Source organism: Rousettus aegyptiacus, unplaced genomic scaffold (genome assembly GCF_014176215.1).
Source record: "Rousettus aegyptiacus isolate mRouAeg1 unplaced genomic scaffold, mRouAeg1.p scaffold_m13_p_6, whole genome shotgun sequence".
Taxonomy (NCBI): domain Eukaryota; kingdom Metazoa; phylum Chordata; class Mammalia; order Chiroptera; family Pteropodidae; genus Rousettus; species Rousettus aegyptiacus.
The window spans coordinates 18,931,297-18,952,667 of NW_023416309.1; the positions used below are offsets into that span (position 1 = coordinate 18,931,297).

Below are 21,371 nucleotides of genomic sequence, written 5' to 3' on the forward strand. Positions count from 1 at the left end.
ATTTTCTCATCTCTATCACTCCTACTTTGTGGGTACTTGCCAAAGGTGTTTTTCTCCTCTCTCTTCCCATTGTCTCCTTTGATTTTCTTCCAACTCTATAACTCTCTCTTCTCTGCTGAGTATTTCCCAGGTGTGGGTTTAGGCTTTATCTCACTTCCATGGTATTGCATGTGTTACTGCCTCTCTCCAAAAGGGTACCACCTTGTACAAATTTCTGCATATTTTTCAGATTTTAGTACTTTTGGGCATTTTTCCTTATGGAGCTGGATATCTCTCCTATTTTTATAGGGCATCTTGTGCTTCCCTTTACAATAGCCCTTGTGTTATCACATTTATTATAAATTTTAGGGATTCTCAGAGTGAAAGCCCCACTAAGAACTTGTTAAAAAGGCAAATTCTCAGGCCCCAGGGCATCAACTGAATCAGAAACTCCAGGGTGTGGCTCAGGCATCTACGTTTTTACATCCCTCTAGGTGGTGATCCTGATACAGTCTAACTTGTTAAAATCACTGGTATGTTGCAGTTGCAGGGTTTTGATCCCCTGCTATATTATAGGCTGTGATATCAGAATGTGGTGCAGAATTTGATCCATTGCTGCTACATACTAAAATTTTGTTTCAGTGCATGAACAAATGAATGAGCAAATGAATGATAACTACTTTTTTTAGGAACTCTAATTACTGTTCTCTTATTATCCACTATGCAACATGTTGGAGAAGCCAAGAGCCATTTCAAAGTCAACATCTGTGATGGGAAATCTAATACCCCCTCATCAATGCTTTCCTTCAAAAGAATCACACATGTCTGTCTCTATAACCCTAACTTTCCTACCTCTCCTTTTCTATCAATACTACAATCCTTTCTCCGTTACTTCTGGAAAAGTCTTAGCAATCATCTTGCTTTGAAAAATAGTTTCATTTATTCTGAGTATACAACTAAAACCTATTCACTATAGAAAATCTGAAAAATTCAATTACATACAAAATAAAAAGCACTGGAAATTCCTCCACTTCAAGAGAACTAATGTTAATTGTTGCGGGTATGCATCTAACTTTTATTTCTGGCATGTTAGAAATGACACCTATGAAGCCCATAATGTTTTGTAATCTACTGTTACTGCACTTTTGTGGATCTATTTGCATGTCCTTAAATATCATTTTCCATTAATTTGTTAACACCTGCGTGATATTTTGGGCAATAACTGACCTATCCTTATCTATCTTTAGTCAACTGAAAGTCTCACCAAAGCCTTTTCATTGCCTCCATCGTTGAATCAGTGACCTATTGCAGTAGTTTCCTATGCTAAATTAATTTTTCTAAAGTATAATTTTGAACAAATTGCTCAAAAAGTCAAAACAACTCCCCATTGCCTTCCAAATAAGGCCACAGTCTTGTGCAGGACAGTCAAGGACTCCTGCTTGTCCCTTTTACATACCCCGACTCTAGGTGAGACTGCTTACTGTTCTCACACATTTCTCCAATTTTCTAACCTATTGAATATTGTCACTTTGTCCCAAAGATCTTTCCCACCAGTGATTTTACTTAAATGTCCACTTTAATTTTGCTAAAATTTCCAATTTCCTACCTTCATAACCACTCCACTCCTAATCCCTCTTCTCTACTCTTGTTTTTTTTCTGCTTAGTTCTTATAACAATCTAACAGACCATATATTTTACTTATTTAACTTAATATTTCACTGTCTCCCCAATTGGAATACAAGCTCCATGAAGGCAATGATTTTTGCCTGTTTTGTTCATTACCGTATTCCTAAAAACAGTAGTAGTACTTGATACATATAAGACACTCAAAATATATAGAAATATTGAATGAATAAATGAATGAATTAATAAAAAATGAATATCTACTGGTAAAATTTTACAAATCCTCAAGGAAGTAAAAACTCTTATTCCTTAAACTTCTGCTGAAGGTGATCTCTCTTCTCTCGGAAGCCTATTAACCATTATCCGTGCTTATGGCATATATTGCATTCTAAACTGAGTCATGGTTATACGTTGCCTATTCTGTTGAGTAATACACAAGCTCCTTAAAGGCAGACACCAATTATCTTTGAATCTCTCGTAGTTCTTACTACATTGGTACTCAATATATAGTTCTAAAGTTAGTTACAATCTTTTCAAAAAAACAAAATAAAATTATTACCAAAAGCAAAAAGGGAGTTACACGTGAGGATATTCTACCATTTTTCCTGTTGTTGAAGATGAATGTATCTAATTTTATTTTTTTTTAAGAGGAACTGTCACCTGGACAATGGTAACTATTCCCAAAGAAATCACTATGTGAACATTCTACATCTTTACAGATTATTAATGCTGCACTTGCTTTGGCTGCAAGACCCAAAAGTCAAGTGGTCAAAAAAACCATGGAAATGTACAAGCACACATGGGAGAATCATATCCACGTCCTCACAGAAGCTGTAGATGACATTACAAGTATTGATGACTTCCTTGCTGTATCTGGTATGTTTTTGATCTTTTAGTTTATATATTTGCTCTAGTAAATTTTCTGAAACACAATAATACTGAATATAATTAATTTTATGCAATATAACAAGACATTTGTTGCAAAGCACTGGTTCATATAATCTATTCTAGGGTAATAAGCCTCATGATTTATAAGTGTTACATCTTAACAATTTACATTATCTCTCTAAAAGAAACTCCTATTCCTGGGCAAAGCACAATTGAAAATAGTAGCTGGAAATCTTAGGCATTTCCTGGCTTTTCAAATAAATCATTTTTCCCTTCTTTAATACACTTACATCTTTTCATTTTCCTGCACTTCTTTTTCAACCAAATTTTTCTTCTCTCAGAAGAAAATATGTGTACTAATAGGAAAACTGTCGACTTAAGATATAATGTGTACTTCAGCTACCAGTAGATGTATTTGAATAGTGGTGTCTAAAAATTCAAATAAAAAAATCTAAACATCTAACTATATCAGTAACAGAGAAGCTTGAGATTCCATGTGAAGCCTAGATGATTTTCTCTCATCACAGATTAGAATGGCATCCCACTGGACTGGGAAATTACTCTCATAAAGTCATATCTTCAGATATATAACTCAGGTTTTGATTATACTGTTGTAACAGCGCAGAGCTAAATACTTTTTAATCTTTTTTATTCTCATAAAAATTAAGCTTCTCCTTAAATTACATATTTTTTCTTTTTTCCGAGAGAGCTTTTTCTTGGAATGTAATAATATCCTTTGTTATAAAGTGTAAATTCTCATGAATTTCTAATATAATTTTATCTTTTTAAAGTTTCCTGATGTACTTTTGTCTAACTTGAATTCATTAGTTTATATAGGTGTACATTTTCATCCTAAACAATAGTTCCTTAGTATATTTTCATGCTTTATTAAGGAAAAAAGTGTGCTAGTTATTTTAAAATTGTTTTATGTCTGTAGACTAATTTATTTGATCCAACATTTATCTATAGATTTATATTTTCAAGTAATTGAGTCATGATATATAATATATAAATTTTATATACATGCCTAAATATAAATTTTGCCAAATATGTATAAAAGGACAAATAATTTATATGTGTATATATAACATATATAAACTGCCTTTTTACACAAAATATTTGGCTGAATTTTCTCACATCATTACATAATCTTCAAAAAATGATTCATCTGTTTTCCTTTTGTTAGTGTTTAGATAAATTGTAATTTTAACTATTATAATCATGTATCTTTTTGTCTATTCACTGTCATCTTAGTATAGATTTCGCAATGTGAATCTAATCAATATCTTATATTGGGATAGTCGCTTATAACAGTCGTTCAGTGCTAGGTTCTGTTTTTTTTAGTTAGTTCTTTTGATTATGATGCAAAAAAGCCTTCTCATAATGCTTAATATAAAAGCACTTTATTAAGGTTTATTGTTGGCATAATAAGGAGAGTCTCTTTGATGCATAAGAACAGAAACCATAAATGTCCAGGTCTCGAATACTTTGCTCTGAGCAGGCCTGATATTTAAGGAAGTCCATGGGTCTTCAGAGCAGGAACTATGGTTTTTCCTTTGAGTACTAGATTAACCCGACCTAGAAACCTTCTGAGTCTGCTACTTTCTGTTAACAACTTTAGTACTTCAGAATATTTTGCTTGCACATAACAGAAAATTCATATGAAAGCTTCTTAAAGAATAGAAACCTTTAATTATCTCATGTAAGTAGATGTTTAAGATAGTTGGTTCTAGACTTACTAATCACAGCATATCAGAGAACATGGATAGGAGTAGTCTAGGTATGTGAGGAGGAATATCTGATCACTAGCATTGTTTATAATTATCTAGAATATAGGGTAGTAATCAAAAGTGGATTAATATTTTAATATTTCATAATGATTTTTAAATTGTCTACAGACAATGAACTCTATTATTTTCTATACTAGGGTGGACTGTTTCTATTTTCCTGCCCTTTGGATGCTCTAGTTGGTAGTCATTTAAGGTTATTAATGACCTACATAAATATCTCTGGATTCTATTGATCTTCCCTCATGGTTGCATCTCAAAGCATTACATCTCAAAACATTACACAATACCACCTAATGCAGGAAGGCAAGATGGCTTATTAGCTTGAGCTTTAAAGGAAGAAATCTTTCCCAGAGGTCTTCCATGAGACTTTCTAATACTTGTCATGGGTCAGAACTTGGTCCTATACCTACTCCTGGATCAATCACTGGCAAAAGGAAATATGATTTCCTTGATGGACTTAAAGTGTTGATAAATGGTTAACAATGGACTAGGGACCAGGGTGAATGGTAGTCCTAATTTGTAACACTTACTGCTTTCTGTAGCATAAATACTCCCACATTGGCAGGTTTCAAGCTACCAATGTGATGCCATTGAACTCAAACTGGGGAAAAAGGCATAAAACAGTTCTTGTAAGCTGCTATAAATAGATCCTAGCAGACCACTATGCTTAGACCAGTTATAATTTAATGTTTCTGACTAGTTACTGTATAAACAAAAACGGAGTATTTATCTGAAGGAAAAGAAGAGGGAATGGCTATTGACTAGAGAACAAAATATGTTTGCTCTAAACACTGAGTGGCATCCACTACTTTCCCAGGTTTCTGTGTCTTCAAAAACTTACCTTGTATTTGTTTAGCATGAGCTCCAGTGATGTTTCTTGTTACATCATACATTTACAACATCTGTTCCCATAGATAATGGCATCATCTTTTAGAATCTTTCTAGTCATGAAAAAGAATCTAGCTTGCCTCATACATCTTTTTAGCGCCAGGCTAAAAGTCCGAAGTTCAAGATCACTGGTCAACCATGGATGGGTTTACTTTTTTTCAGATGACTAATCATGGTTCAAATTGCTGTTATGGGGCCGTGACAATTTGATGGTTTTTGGACAGGGTAGATTTTTTTTTTTTTTAGAATAAGTTGCAAATGTGATCGGCAGTGAATGACTTCTCTGGTATTACTTTATAATGATATTGTAGACTATGTTGTTTATATTCTCAGACTTCTGGTTCTACTGTTGCCAAGTAGAACAACTGACAAGTTATTTTATAGAGTATCTGAATTATAAATTACCTAGAGAATATTATGTTTTCAAATTTTTTATAAACATTTCATCTACTTCTTGGCCTTTTATTTTCCCAGTAGTCAATAGCAATATTCAATTTTTTTTTTTATGATAAGATAAAAAAGAGTGGTCACAAAAAGATTCCCACTTTTTCCTGAGTCAGTTGAGAAAATTTATGGATTCTCAGAACACCAGTTCTCCACATTAAAATACAAACAAAAATTAAAGCCTAAAATTAGTGAAAAAGTATTTTTAGACTTTAAACTATTATTTTATTGTCATTAGCAAAGATAGAAATCACATTAATAAAATGTTTGCCTTATAAACAAGTTTCACTGAGGTTAGATTATCTAATATTGATTAGTAACTCTTGAAATAAGAGTATCTTTCATACCAAATATCTTTTATTTCTCTATTGCAATTTCGAATATGGAAATGTCATTGTTTATTTTAAAATTGTATGATAATATAATCACAAAATTTCTCATAATACATAAATTAAAATACAATTTTCAGAAGCTATTTTGGGGTACTTTTGTTTCCTGCTGTATATAGAAAACTTTAAATATATGCAATTAGTTACTTTTTGAAAATCATAAGGACTATAGCCAACTCACCTAATTATATATTTTTAAATTTTATGTGTAAAATAAAATGAAATAGTGAACTAAAACCTACTTCTCCAAACAAAAGAGATGTTTGCTTAAGTTCTCTGACATTTATTTGTCCAAAAGAGGCTTTTTGTATGCGTAATGTTATCCATGTCAGTGTTATGTCACAATGAATTAGAAAAAATTTTCTAAAAGTAGGTCTCTAAACTTTTTGTCCTATCACTGACTACAAGGCTTGTTCCAACATCATTCACTATGCTTTTCATCACTCTCTAAAAATACATATAACAAAACACCTGTCAGAGTCATTGGTCTGAAGTGTCTTTGAACAAATCAAGGTCTACTTTTTATATAAAAAGAGGATGTGATGAGATTTGAGCTCTGTCTTTTCAGCCTTCCATGGTGCCTGAAATCCCCAGTATTAGTTATTCATGTAAGACTATAAAGGCATTTAAGATCTCTGTTTAAGATGCAAATCTGGAAAACATAATATAATAACATATGCATCAGGTTTTTGAACCATTGCATTATCTGACTCATAGAGAGCAATAATCTCAAGGAACCAAATTTAGAAGTAAATTTAAATAGAAGAAGGAATGACTTGGACCATTGATTCAAGGATCTATTGGACAATTACTAAAAACTGATTAAATGTGAGGGTTGGTGAAAATATAACCTATTTTGCATTCATTTGTCTCTTCATTTATTAAATATTTATTGCATAAATTTAAGTATGAAACTCTGTGAATGTTATTAAAGATTGAATAATGAATAAAAGTTAGTGGAAGAGACAAGTTGCAAGAGAGCTGTGTTAATAGAAATTACTCAGGAGAGGGGATCACATGAGGAATGGAGAAAGCCACTGACATGGTTTGAAATTTTCTAAAAGAGAGATTGACTGACCATTTATTGATTAGAATTAGAATTGATGTTCCCTTATTGTAAAAGGTATTTTTATTTTAAAGATGACATTATATTGTTATATTGATTCTCAGTGAATCAAATTATTGAAAGATGTTTTCAGATCTCCTTTATTCCATATCCTAAATTTCTCTTTATCATGTCCACTTTTCTCTATCTCTACTGCTCTCACTCTACTTCAAACTATTATATCTTACTTGAGTTGCCATATAATCTTTCTTTCAAACTGAACCTGCTTTCTAAGAGCCGTTTTTTTAGGGCTCTTAGTAAATATTTGCAAGACTAATATGGGGGGAGAGGTTATGTATTATGCTTGCATTAAATGTATTTACCCATGTAATAAATATTTTTTTACATCTTTATATTATGACAAATAACTTTAATCATAATTATTTCAATATTCTGTGACCTTGACTTAGTGACACAAAGATAACCCTGCCATCAAAAACATACTAACACAGCCCTCTGTGTTCATGACATTGTGGTGAACATAGTCTTTGGCTTCTAAACAGTTATACCTCAATCATTTGACAAAAAAAGAAAAGAAAAGAAAAGAAAAGAAAGAAAAGAAACTAGAAAATAAAAATGAAAATAAAATTGTAATTTTTTGTAATAATATTGAATAAACACATAATAATATTAATAATGTCAAATTTTTAAATTAATTATACACAAACTATGCACTGTTCAATCCCAGTAAAATGTTTATGGAATAGCTGTTGGGAAATAAAGATGACCAAGTAAGTACGTACTTATGTATAGGTAGAATTATGTGATATAATTATAACTGATTATCTGTCATCATACATTCACTTACATGTCTCTTCATACCTACTTAACATTTTAATTGCTTATGGGCACCAAGACATAAAGTGTTTCAATATAAATACATTCTTAAAATCGAGATTTGAGACCATATTCTGCAAAAGTGAATTTTTATAAGTGTATCGAATATCAACTATGTGCAAGCAATATGCTTGGAAATGGAAGATGATGTAAAGAAGAAAAAAGCACAATGTTTGCTCTCAAAGAACTCACAAGCTAAGGTACTGAATTATAGTACTCACATAAACAAAATGCTATTCCTTAAATAGCCCTGGAGGGTCACTGTATCAAGGGAAGCATTTTTAAAAAGATAGTAATTCAATTGAATTGGTAAATTGAATATTGAAGAAATTGGAATGGCATCCTAGAAATATAAAAGCATGTGAAAGTACATTTGGTGTTTGAAGGACAGCAAGTTGTCCAGTATTACAGGAACAGAAACCTAAATCTAGATGGGTACTGAGCTCAAAAAGTTGACAGGCACCATTATATAAACCTTTGAACATTTGTAGAAAAATGTAAATCACCTAAAATTTTACATAACAGTGTCATAGACCACATCAATTTTCAGAATACTAACTCCAGATCCTGAAAAACATTTCTATAGAAGTAGGTAGTGTAGTGCTAAATAATGATTTAATTGCTCTTGGAAGTGAAAATAAAATAAACCCAATATAAAGCAGGTCTTCCCTCACTTTCTTCACCCTACCTCAAAAATATCAAAACATAAGACTGGCACACCCAAGATATAACATCAAAACATAAGACTGGCACACCCAAGATATAACAACAGAAAAATGAAGTGAGAGCCAGTTTAATGACTGAAACCCAGCTTAGTTTGAATAATCCAGGTATCCATTTACCAAGAAAAGCAGCTATTCATCAAGGTGTTCTAGTGATGACTGGCAGCCCGGATCTTCTGTGCCATTGGCTAAAATCAAGAGAGAGCATTGTTATGGTTATAAGGTGTTTTTTTTCCCCCCCTGGGTCCTCTGTAATTACATTTACATTTTAATGTGGTGGTATATGGCTCAATGATCATTGTGGAGATTGCAGAGAAATTATACACACAGCTTTGCATAAGTCATGGAAAGACAGGGAGAAAGTATGCATTCAAAAATGATTGAATAGGCTCCCCTAAAGCAATCTATTGTTGTTCTATTGGTAATTATGTTTTGAATTACTGCCTGTACTTACATGACTGAAGAATAGTTTGGGCATGTGAACTGGAATTTATCACTCAACATTTCATGTACTAACAGGCAAGTTCATTCAAGACGCTTTCATTTGAATGAACAATAGGTACACTACAGGACTATTGTTTGAATATTATGAATTAGGTCTTGAGAAGAGCCATAATTAGAGATTTTTTTGGCTTTTGAGAATTTTTGCTAGAACTCTAAGATAAAACTTGGGTAATTGTCAATAATCTTACTGATAAACAGCACTAACAGCTTATAGTTTAGTCTTGTATAAAAAGATAATAAATACTTTCTAAATTTTGTAGATGCACTAGTTATATACTTACAAAGGCTGTGAATCATAGAAGAGACCTTTAATAAAAAATATTTTAAATTATCTCAGTGAGTGTATGTACAGTATTAATAACCATATTATTTGCCATAGTCATGAGAGAAACTTCTGACAAAAACAAAGAATAAAAGAGAGTCCCATATTTTCGTATTTAATTATCGCTGGTCAGTGTCTCACCTTTAAGCATATGCATTTAATCAATGTAATTAGTATGAATAAAAATCCTTAATATGGTGAATCCTGTGGGACAGTTTATTGATTAGATGAGGGATTAGAAAGTTTCTCCTTGCCATACAATAGTCTCCCATCTACTAATGAGTCCAAAACATGCTTCTGAGAATTCTGAAAGTCCAAAGACTTTAGCTAGAGAGGAAGGTTTTTAGACAGGACAAGCAGGTCCCTACCCACTGCTCTTCAAAGGTCCTCCTCTGGACCTAGAAAGAATTATGCCACTTGTTCCTTGTGTGGGTACAGATGCACGATCTGAAAGTATGAAGTCATGTATCTGAGCTTTCAAGTTTATGTAGGCATAGACTTAGGGACTTTGAGAGCATCCTGGGAAATTTCAACAATAGAAATCTCTGCTTACAAAGTGGCTCCAGAGATTGTACTGTGAACGATTTATGTATATTTGGGAAAATGCAGCTAAGGATTATATTCGCACAAAAGCACATGTCATTCTTATTAAAATTTTATAAGTAACTCATAGATAACACATCAAGACAATGAATTCTATCTCTAGAATATATGGGAAACACATAAAGAGAAGAGTCTGTTTAGAGGGTAAGAATGCTAAAGATTCAAAATTCTGCTATTTCCTACCAGTTCTGTCATCTTTGGGAAATAAATTAACCATTGACTCACTAAATGCCCTATTCTAAAATGTTAATAATTATATCATTTTGTTATAGTCTAAGTGCCCTCCCTCTATTCATATTTTGAAATCCTAATGTCTAATGTGAAAGTATTAGAAAGTGGGGCCTTTGGAAAGGTGCTTAGGTCATGAAGGGGGAGTCCTCATGAATGGTATTAGTGTTCTTATAAAAGAGACCCTTCAAAGGTCCCCAGTGCCTTCTAATATATAAGGACACAGTAAGAAGGCGTAGTAAAAACGCAGGAAGAAGGCCGTCATTAATGCAACAGTGCTGGTGCCTTGATCTTGGACTTCCCAGCCTCCAAAACAGTGAAAAATAAATTTCAGTTGTTTGTACGCTACTCAGCCTGGGTCATTTTGTTATATCAGCCTGAAAGAACTAAGATACATTTATTCATTTATTTAATGAATAATTTGCTGAGCACCTAGTAGATGACAAACTGTTTTAAATCCTGGTGCTAGAACAGTCAGTGGAACAGACAAAACTAGAACAGACAAAACTCCCTGCACTCTTAGAGCCATTATTACATGATAGAAAGAATTAAATAAAATGATATATTTAAAATGCTTTGAACAGTATCTAGGACATATGAAGTAGCTCAGTAAAAGATAACCATTATTCATATCATTGGCAGGACATCGTTGAAATTTAAACTAGGTATGAGAAAGATAAATTTCTTTAAAGAAGCTACCTTCATTAAACTTATCCCAATAGTTAATACATTATAGTTCACCAAAAGAACTGAAGAATTATCTTTAAAAATCTGGTGTAAAGGTATTAGATATCAAGATATTAAATAATTATGATTATGCCAAATATTAGATAAAATGTAGTAAAATGATAAATTTTACATGCTGTTTTGGAGAATGTAAATTGTTATAATCTCTTTGAAAAACAAAATAGCAATGTATGGTATCTAGATTATTTTGCCACAAATATTCTATATATATTGAAGAAACGAGCACATATTCATAAAGAAGTCTGAATAAGTATATTTATTATGATTTTTTAAAATAGTGAAATATGGAAATAATGTAAGCACCCATCAATAGGAGAATGAATAAATAACCAATATAATAGTTAAAACAAATAAATTTGTTTCATATGTTAATAGGACAGATTTTTAAAAGTAATGTTGAGTATCTTAGAAAGTTTTGGAGCAGTACAAACAGTAGGATACCATAAATGTCATATGTAACAAATACATAAGAGTGATTAGCCCTGAAGAGGGAGGAAGTTGGATGGGACTGAGGAGTACAAATGACACTCAAATTTTATTTGTAATGCTTTATTCTTTAAAAATATTAGGACAAAATTTAATGAAAAACAGCATTCATGATTACTTAAGTAGATTATTTTCTATATTGTATTATGTTATAATTTCTGCTTCTCTTAAACTTTTATAATTAAAGAGTTATAGTGAATAGGAGAAGTAAATCTCAAGGTGCAACCAACAGTGTGGTTGATTGCGTGCCTGGGGTAACAGAGTGATCTCGGGATAACTCTATTAGCACCTAAAATTTACCAGATAATGGTGATTATCCAGTATTCTTGAACTTAATTGTGAATCTTATGTTTTATGAAGGTGAAAAATACCTAAACCTTTATCACCTGGGATCAGAGTCTGATGAAATAATATTTTGTGAACCTTTATGCCATTTTTTACTCTTGTTTTTTAGATGAGGGTGGAGAAAGAATGGCTAGTTTTAAAAAATATGTTTTTTTATTGTGAACTATTTCAAGCATCCATAGAACACTAGTGTATAGAATAAAACAATTTAATTTTACCATGAAGCTTTTGTCATACTTGTTATTACATGTGTAATTAAAGTCCCTTGTGTAACCTTTCCTAGGTTTTACAATTTTCTCTTTACTAAGGATTTTGATGAAAGCCGTTGCCTCCTGATGAGCAAATCTGCGTGACAGACATTTTGCTTCTATTGGATTAGGAGATCTAAGGCATCAAAATAATCAGAGCCTGCCTCACTCAGGCAGTAGAATCTTCTCACATTGTGTATATAAAAACTCAAGCCTAAAGCTGAAAAGTTTTTCACAGGGGCATGGCCACAAGATTTAAATGATATTCTGTGTTACCATCTTTATAGCAATCTTGATAGCAAATAAAGAAGAAATTAGTGTTCTTAAAGTAAGTGCACAATGAACACTTTGGTATTAATTGTTTACAATTTATTGTGTCTGCCGACAAATTCTAATTACCCTGGAGATACAATGGTGAATAAGAGGCATTGGATATATTCACAAAGTATCTATGGTTTAATGAGGAAACAAGCCCTCAGATGCCGATTACAATGTGGTAAAATAGTTTATGTTAGGAAAGACACCAAGGCTATCTTTCCACTAGTAAAAGAATTGTGTGATAGCTCATATTTGAAACCACATCAGGTTTTACTTTTTTGAATTTGCAAACACTTCTTTATATTGGCATTTAGTAGCTCATTGTAAGGCCTTAAAAGATTTAATTCAAAGACGATCCCAAGCATAATCCATGGTCACTGGTCACTCTAATTTTATCTCCATAATAATAAAAGACACAATAATCAAAGTTCAGTCTGGTTCTCCATAATGATTTTAAAATATATGATCAGCAGGGATTTAAAAATAAACAGTTTACATCCATTTATAGATAATTTTATGAGTGCCTCTTTATATTACAGATTTATTTGTAGGGAATCGGTTGCTTTGAGATTTCAGGTTTTCATAATACAAGTGTGATATCTGTTAAATGATCATTTGAGGCAGGTCAGGTTCAACATGGCAGTGGAGCAAGACTCTGAACTTAATTCTTTCCATGGATAGAACACATTTAGAACTATATATAGAATCTTACTTTGAAAGGCCCTGAGAGCTAGATATTCAGTACCTCTGCAACAAAGGTAAAAGAGACATATGGAGGTGGGTAGGAGAGGCAGAGATACAGGCTTGCCTGGAATCCCATCTCAGGAAGGGTGACCAACACCCAGGAGTGATAAAAAAATAAAAATAAAAATATAGGACTCTTTCAAGAAAGGAAAAAATTATCCCCAACATTGGATACTCCAACCCTTGCATCTAGCACTGGAAAGACAAGACCCCCTGAAATGTCTGGTTTTAAAAACCAGCAGGGATTAAGTTCAAGAGAACCATAGAACTATAGGAAATGGAGAATCCATTCTTAAATGGCTCACACACAGACTCACTTGTCCTAACATCCAGCACAAAGGCAATAGTTTGAAAACACCTGGACCATAACTAAGGGATACCCACTCACTAAATTTAAAGCAGCTGCCAGAGAGAGAAGAACCTACTGAGACTTTTCTTTGGGGATGCAAGCACAAGTGGGTGCCATGATTGCAATCTAAATAATTTAAGATATTATAAAAACATTTAAATTATGGAAACATTCCAAAATTATACCTCAATTATGGTTTTATTAGCTTCTATCTATCATAATAGGCAAAAAAAAAAAATGTGTGGTGACTGTATTAATTATAATATTTTTTTAAAAACATGATATATATTTTTACTGCCACTATTTAAATAAAGGAATTTATAATTTTTCTGCGTCAATATTTATAGGGTAGTAATAGCTGTTTCATAGTGTGTGTGTGCATCTCTGTGTTTATGTGTTACCTTGGTACATGCTTTTGATTTTATTTTTAAGAAATGCTATTATTAGTACATGTATAACCATTTATTCTAAGAATTCTAAAAGTTGCATAGATATTTCTTAATTTGTTGCTTTACCTTTAATGAATTTGGTTAGTATAATCACTTTTAATATAGAGAAATCTGTTTCAGAGAATTTCTGGATTGCTTAAATTCTAAGACAACAAATAATAACGATTTTACTTTTAAGTACCCTCTAGTTAGGTCAGCCTACTTTTCCCTATTAAAAATTATTTTCCTTCTCAAATTAGTGTCTACCTATTTTTTTAAATGTCAAAATATGGAGTTTATGTTTAGGCAATAATCGAATTTTTTCATTTGGAATTTTATTGCATTAGGGTGATAGATATACCTTCCTCTTAAGCTTAACTTTAGATTTTTTTAATTATTCAGCTTTTGAGTCCAATAATTCACAAATGCTCAGGTCCCTTTCTCTATAACTCCTTGGCTGTCCATGCAGACACAACTGGATAATTTTGTATAATCATAATAAAGCAAAATAAATGTCTATTTGAGTCAGACTAAATATGATTGGGGTGGTAAAATGAGACTCTTTCCTCTCACCAGAAGTTACTGAGATCCTAGAGAATAATTTAAATGTGAAAAAAAGAAAACCACTCAAAACATCAGATTTGTAAAAAAGGAAATCAAAGAAAGAGAAGCACTCCAGAACTGTGAATGTGCGCAGATTTTAAGGTTTTTACTTTATTGTAGTGCCTTACAGTATTTGGTATACTGCAGATACCTAATAAACATTTGTTTAATTAAATCTGTTGTATTTAATAAACTCTTGTTGGATTTCCATAGGAGTAATCTCTAAGTGATAAAGGGCAGAATTTACTCTGTTTACATTTTAGAGCCTTTACAGGATTTAGGATGAAGCCAGAATGTATATGTAGTAGCATAACTATTCTAGGTAACTTCAAAAATCAAGCATAACTGTGTAAAGTGTTTTTCTTGATAAAGTATTTCCAAATCAAGCTTTGCCTAGCTGTATAATTGTACTAAACAATCACTCTACACCCTTCGCCAAGGTAAAAGATAAAATTTTATATGCTAAAGTTTTATATGCCAAAACCTTTATTTCCTAATACAAAATCTAATACCTTTTATTTTGATCATAGGTCACTGAACTTAATTTTTTTTTTGCTAATAATGGTATGAAATGTGGGATTTATATGTCTTTCAAACATTTTATGTCAGAAACCTAAATGATTGTAGTGGCAGTAGAGGAGAAAGCCTTAATGTGCCTTTGGAAAAATATCAGCGAAGAAAATAAAAATCCTGTACTTTTGCCACATTTTTAATGTCACCTGGCTGAGTGGTTTTAATTGTCATAGTTTTAAGAAGTAAAAATTCAGTTTATCAGCTGGTGATATATGTAAGATGTTATAAGGAAGTACATATTTATTGTGATTCCATGGAAAGTTTGTCATTTTCCTCTCTAAAAATATAAAAGAATACTTTGTGTAGGTTACTAATTTTTCTCTTGTGCTTTTTAAGTAAAATTAATTAAAACTGAGAAGATTTTGTTGTTAGAAATATTATTTAACAAACAGGGCTAAGAATAATGTGTTAGGCAGCTAAACAGAGATTGCACTCACCACAGGTTATAAAATATCACAAATCTACATTTTTTTTTTTACTTAGTGACACTTAATTACAGGAAGAATTTAAAATACCATTGAATCACATAAATTTGGGAACTGACCCTCAGAACAAAAAGCTATAGGCACGGGCATAGATTTTTTAAATAATTTTTAAAATTTTTCAATTACAGTTGAAACAAGATTATATTAGTTTCAGATGTACAACATAGTAATTGAACATTTATATAACTTATGAAGTGATTAGTCCATAAATCTAATACCCATCTGACACCATAAATAGTTATTACAATATTATTCACTATATTCCTTATGCTATGTATTACATCCACATGACTATTCTGGAACTACAAATTTGTACTTCCTAATTATTTTTCTTTATCTTTCTCTGTCTGACTTTTCTCACTCAGCACAATACCCACTATGTCTATTCATGTTGTTGCAAGTAGTAAGATATTATTTATTCATTTATTTATTTTTATGACTGAGTAATATTCCATTGTATATATGTACCACAACTTCTTTATTTATTCATCCATTGATGGACACCCAAGTTACCTCCATACCTTGGGTATTGTAAATAATGCTACAATGAACATATGGATGTGCATCTCCCTTTAAAGTAGTGTTTTAGGTTTCTTCGAATAAATACCCAGAAGTGGGATTACTGGATCCTTCTTTGTCTCTTGTTATAGCCTTTGTTTTAAAGTCTGTTTTGGCTAGAATTAGTATTGCTCCCCCAGGTCATTTTTAATTTCAATTTTCATGATATATCTTTTTATATCTCGTTACTTTCAGTCTGCATGTGTCTTTTAATCTGAAGTTAAAGACCATTAAAGACTCTTGCCATTTCATTGCCTTTGTTGCAAACCATCCATCTCTTTGGTCTGTCTTTCACTGTAGTTTTGCAAAACAAGTGATACTGACATTATAAAGCTATTTTATATAGAGCAGCATACTAAATTATTATTAATTGAAGGAGGAAACATGCTTTGGTTAAAATATTAGCTTTCTGTTTTATAATTATGTTGCCATTGATCTTTTAATTGTTCCAGATGACTAATTTGTCTTTTTTCTTCATTCTTGTCTCTTTAGTCTTTAAAATTTGATCTAGCAATTAGTAATATTCTCATGATACTTCCCTAAAGACAGTGTGTACTTTTTAGTACAATTTGGTATGTTCACAGTAGTTTTCAATTCCTTTTTCATACAAGTTATAAAACCCCCTTTCCATGTCAAAGAACAAGGAATGGATAAGCCCAGTTGCTTAGCCCACCCAGATAGTGAGAATTCAGATGAGAGTGCGGGGTGGGGGGTGGGGGGGACCATGTAACCATTCAACTCCTGTTTTGCTTCTGCCTTCTCTATCAATGAAAATGATCTTTAAACTAGATGGAATATAACAAACATGATTAAGAGGTTCAAAGCCCAATTGGTGGTATAATAAAAGTACCTGGCTACTTTAAATTGCATGAAGCCTCTAGGCTAGACAAATCACATCCCAGAATTCTGAGGAAACTGGCAGATGTTGATGTAGGACTACTTTAGTAATTTTCACAGAACCATAGGGAATAACAATAGTGCTAGAGAACTGAAGAAGGGAAATGCATTTCCAGTTTTCAAAAATGAGAAAAACATAGGTGATTATTATCATCAATTGTTGAATTTCAACAAAATTCCAGAATAGAAATCTAACCAACATATAATTATATACAACAAAGGAGATGGTGAATTCACTGTGAACCAAGCTTCCTCCATTAAGTGTAGATTCTTTGGATGGGTTACTAGATTAAGAGATGGAAGGAATTATGCAGAAATGGATAGTGTACAGGGATTTATAAGATATTTAGTACAGTCATAATTTCCTTGTGGGAAACATTGAAAAAGGTAGAAAAAAAGGGTTTGCAGTTTCATAGCCAGTGCTAATTAACAAATCAATTTGTGTTTGGGGAGAGGAGGCTAATACATGTAAAACAACTGGTGAACCATTAAAGGCTAACTATGTTGTACTGAGGCCAATATGACCAGAGAGAGAGGATAGGAATGACTCCTGGTGGATTGATTAGGGAACATTTCCAAAAAAGAAAAAGAAAAAAAAGAAAGAGAGAGAGAGAGAGAGAGAGAGAGCGAGAGCGAAAGTAGAATTTGAAGTGGGCCTTGATGGCTGGAAGTCACTCAAAAGACTAAACTAGGGAAGAAGAAAAAGGGCATTCAGCATAAAGAGAATAACATTGTGGCTACTCGCGGTACTTATTACACACTACCTTGCAATTTTTCGTGCTCATCTTTTATATAGAAGTAGTGAAATTAAGAATCTCTTTCTTTGTGATGATACCATACTTGGATTTTTTAATTGAAATGTTTCATATGCCTTTTATTTTCTATAGTTCTTATACCATACATTATTTAGATAACATTTATACTGTTTTCAGCCCTTTGCCTGAAGAAGGGAATTTTCAGTTGTCTGTCAGTCTCAGAGCTGCTCATGCGGTAGCTAGGGACGGAAGACTGAGGGTTATCCGTAGGCCTTTGTGGTTCACACAGGCATCAGTCTTATAAAGGAGAGAACTTTTTCTAACCTTGTTAATTACTCTACTTGTAACAAAATTAGGCTGCCATTCGAAATCCTGTTGTAACTCTTTTTGCCTCTTTGGGGATACAAAATGACAAGTTTTGCCCTAAAATCCAATTAAGGATGTCTATTTATGAAGAGAGCAAGCAAAAAGTGTTCCTAAATAAAAAAGACTAAGGAGGAGAGCAAAGATGACATTTATTTCCCATGGGGAAATACGTAGCTTTTTTTCAGAGCAGATTAATTTTAATAATTAAACGGTTATTAAACTTAATCCCATGTGTTCTCCTGAGAATAAATAAATATGTTAAAGAGAAGTTAACTGGCTTCTCCTACCCTAGAGAAAATTTTAACAAAGTCTTATAAACTTTTACAGTAGAACCTATAGTTCTGGAGAATAGGAATTGCAACCATTTACTTATTTCCCCCACAAAGCCCTGCGATCCAACTTTGCATGAGTAGGGTCTTATCAAATATGTGTGGAAAAAAGCATGAAGCTATTATCAGGCAAAACTATGGTGTGAAATTTAGTATTCTGTCTAAAATAGAAATTAAAGGATTATTCTTGGCAATAGTGGTGTACAGTTTGTGTGTGTGTGTGTGTGTGTGTGTGTGTGTGTGTGTGTGTGTGTGTGTGTGTTGGGGGAAAAATGGAAAGCAGCAGAAGGATCTATATAAAATAGCTAAAAGTGGTTGAAGTATCTAGATGTCCAAGGTCCTGCAATATCTCTTTAATCACTCCTTTTTATGTTACCTATAGCCCTTTGCTTGAGGCCTTGGAGAAATTTCAAAATATCAGCATTATAATATTTGGAGAATTCTATCAGGCAGGAAAAGCTAGGTTATGTATTGGTAGCAAATAATGAACCATGATAGCAGCCTAAAATGGAAAGGCTTGTTTCTTACCATATCATGTGTTCATTGTTTGTTGCAAGCCGGCAAGGGGTGTGTGCATGTGATACTCACTCAGAGACACATACCGATGGGGCCAGTCTTCATACAGGCTTCCTCATGCAAAGAGACAAGGGAAAGAGAACATGGGAACTATACATATGTTTTCAGGAAAAGAAAACATGGGAACTACCACATACTTCCACTAGGAAGTGCTATTTTGCTTAAATTTTATTTTCCCTGGCCATGCTGCCTGAGTTCAAATAGGCATAGAAATTTAATTTATGTGAGAGAACTGACATTTGAGAATTGCCCTAATGATACTAAAAATATATTCTAAAAATCTCATTTTTTCAATAACAAATCAGTAATCTATAGTTTATGAATTTACATAAGTTCTTCTTTAGGTTTATATTTTTAGCATATATAAGATCATAGAAAAATAAGCTTATATGTTGATTTCATTATGTACATACATGTATATGATTGCCATCATATTTTCTAAACTTGTGTGTTATAAACTTGAAATAGATATTAAACACATATGATGTACTTTCTGTGTGCAAAATGATATGAGTAAGAACTGTATAACATATTCTAGTAGAGGAAATAGCAGAAATTCCTAAAATATTATAAAATATGTCAAATTAAGATGTTAAATGATAAAGGTTTCAGAAGTTATAATTGTCTCCAAAGTCAGGAAACAGACTTCACGGAGCGAGGCACAAAAAAATAGACCAGAATATGTTTATTTATCCATATCAACATGGGACACAACAGGTTTTATCTATTTGCTAATTCTCACTTGATATAGCTATCAAATAAATTTGTTTTATTCTATGCTGACAATCAAATACTCTCACCAAGGCTGTTTACTCAAGAAATGAAAATGAGCATTTTGAACGCCCACAGAATGTTGTGTGTATTTATCAATAAATAAAAGACCTTTGGCTAAATTTTTCCTTCCTAGCCGGACCCATAGGTGATGATGACCTATGTCTGATTTTTATAATTTTTGCCCCAGAATCCTGTAATTGCCAGTCACTAATGAAGAATTTAATGGTTCAGAGACTCTGGTTACTTCCTAAAGTATCCAATCATATGTGTTAATGAACCGCAGTACAACAAAATTCTCCTTAATTTTTATAAGTGTACATAAATTATTATGAAATAGTAAAAGGGGAAAGACTCCATGTCAAAAGTGTCATTTTAGCATGTGTATAAAGTTACAGAGTATTAAGAAGAAATAGCATGTGTAATTATTTTTAACTCTTTATAGCTTTATTTTCTTTCTCTTTATAATTTTTATAACTCCTTGAGTTGGTCATTCTTGAATCTTCTACTACGTCTATTTTCAGAATCAATGGGATACTTCAGTATTTGTCCTACAATTAATTCTTAACATATTTTCATCCAATGAATATTTTGAAAAAAATAACCAAAACCCTCCAATGAACCATTTATGGACAAGAGATGAGTTGATAATTGCCTTTGCTGTCTCACTGATTATTATAAAGATAAGAGGTTAATAGCTTTGGAGCAAAACTTCGACAGTCTGACCTCTGGAATTTTCAAACTCTTGATTAGGCACCAGTCACTTCTGATGAGTGATCTGTCTTCGTTTGTCAATACAATCTAGAACATCCTGTTACCGTAACACTCTTTTATGCAATACCTATATCTCATTTGCTCTAAAGATAAAATTCATTTTTCTCGTATAAATCAAAATGAGCTAGATCTCTCTCCTCTCCTCCTTTGAACATGCCCACCTCCATTAGTCTCTAGCCTCTCTCCTCCCTTGACATACCTAAAGAAATTACTTTTGCAGGTCATTTACTCATGTATAAAATATTTTAGCTATTTATTAGATCTTTTTAACTCTGTTTTTCCCCCTACTTCACCCTGGGCTTTTCACTTTCTCCTTTTCACTTTGTATAGCTAGTTAAAAAAAAAAAAAAATCTTTAGTCCCTATGATAACTTATACAACCTCTTTCCATGTGCCAGTTACTCATACATGGTAATTTATTAGATATTTTTATATTTTTATTATTATGATATCTACAACTTAATTTGCAATACTTCACTTTAAACACTGTGATGTAAGTCTGCGTGGTTTATGTTACACTGTAGGAACACTCATTTGTTTAATCAAGAATTCACAACTGCATTCTAATCAGGAAACTCACTCCAGAGGACCTACTAAGGCCATTCTGTTATTATCTTTGATCAACATCAAAGGCTTTAACAATTAGCAAAATGAATATTGGAAATGAGTTTTCATTGATGAAATTCATGGATTATAAC

At 32.4% G+C, this 21,371-nt stretch overlaps 1 protein-coding gene across 3 annotated transcripts in view; it reads left to right on the forward strand.

Annotated features, from left to right (window-relative positions):
• CTNNA3 (catenin alpha 3) overlaps nt 1–21,371 on the forward strand; it is a 1,366,626-nt gene that overhangs the window by 911,765 nt on the left and 433,490 nt on the right. For all 3 annotated transcript variants that reach the window (XM_036222548.1, XM_036222546.1, XM_036222547.1), the window contains exon 11: nt 2,322–2,478. In XM_036222548.1, the coding sequence (XP_036078441.1) occupies nt 2,322–2,478 (157 nt within the window). The remainder of the gene's footprint in view (nt 1–2,321; nt 2,479–21,371) is intronic.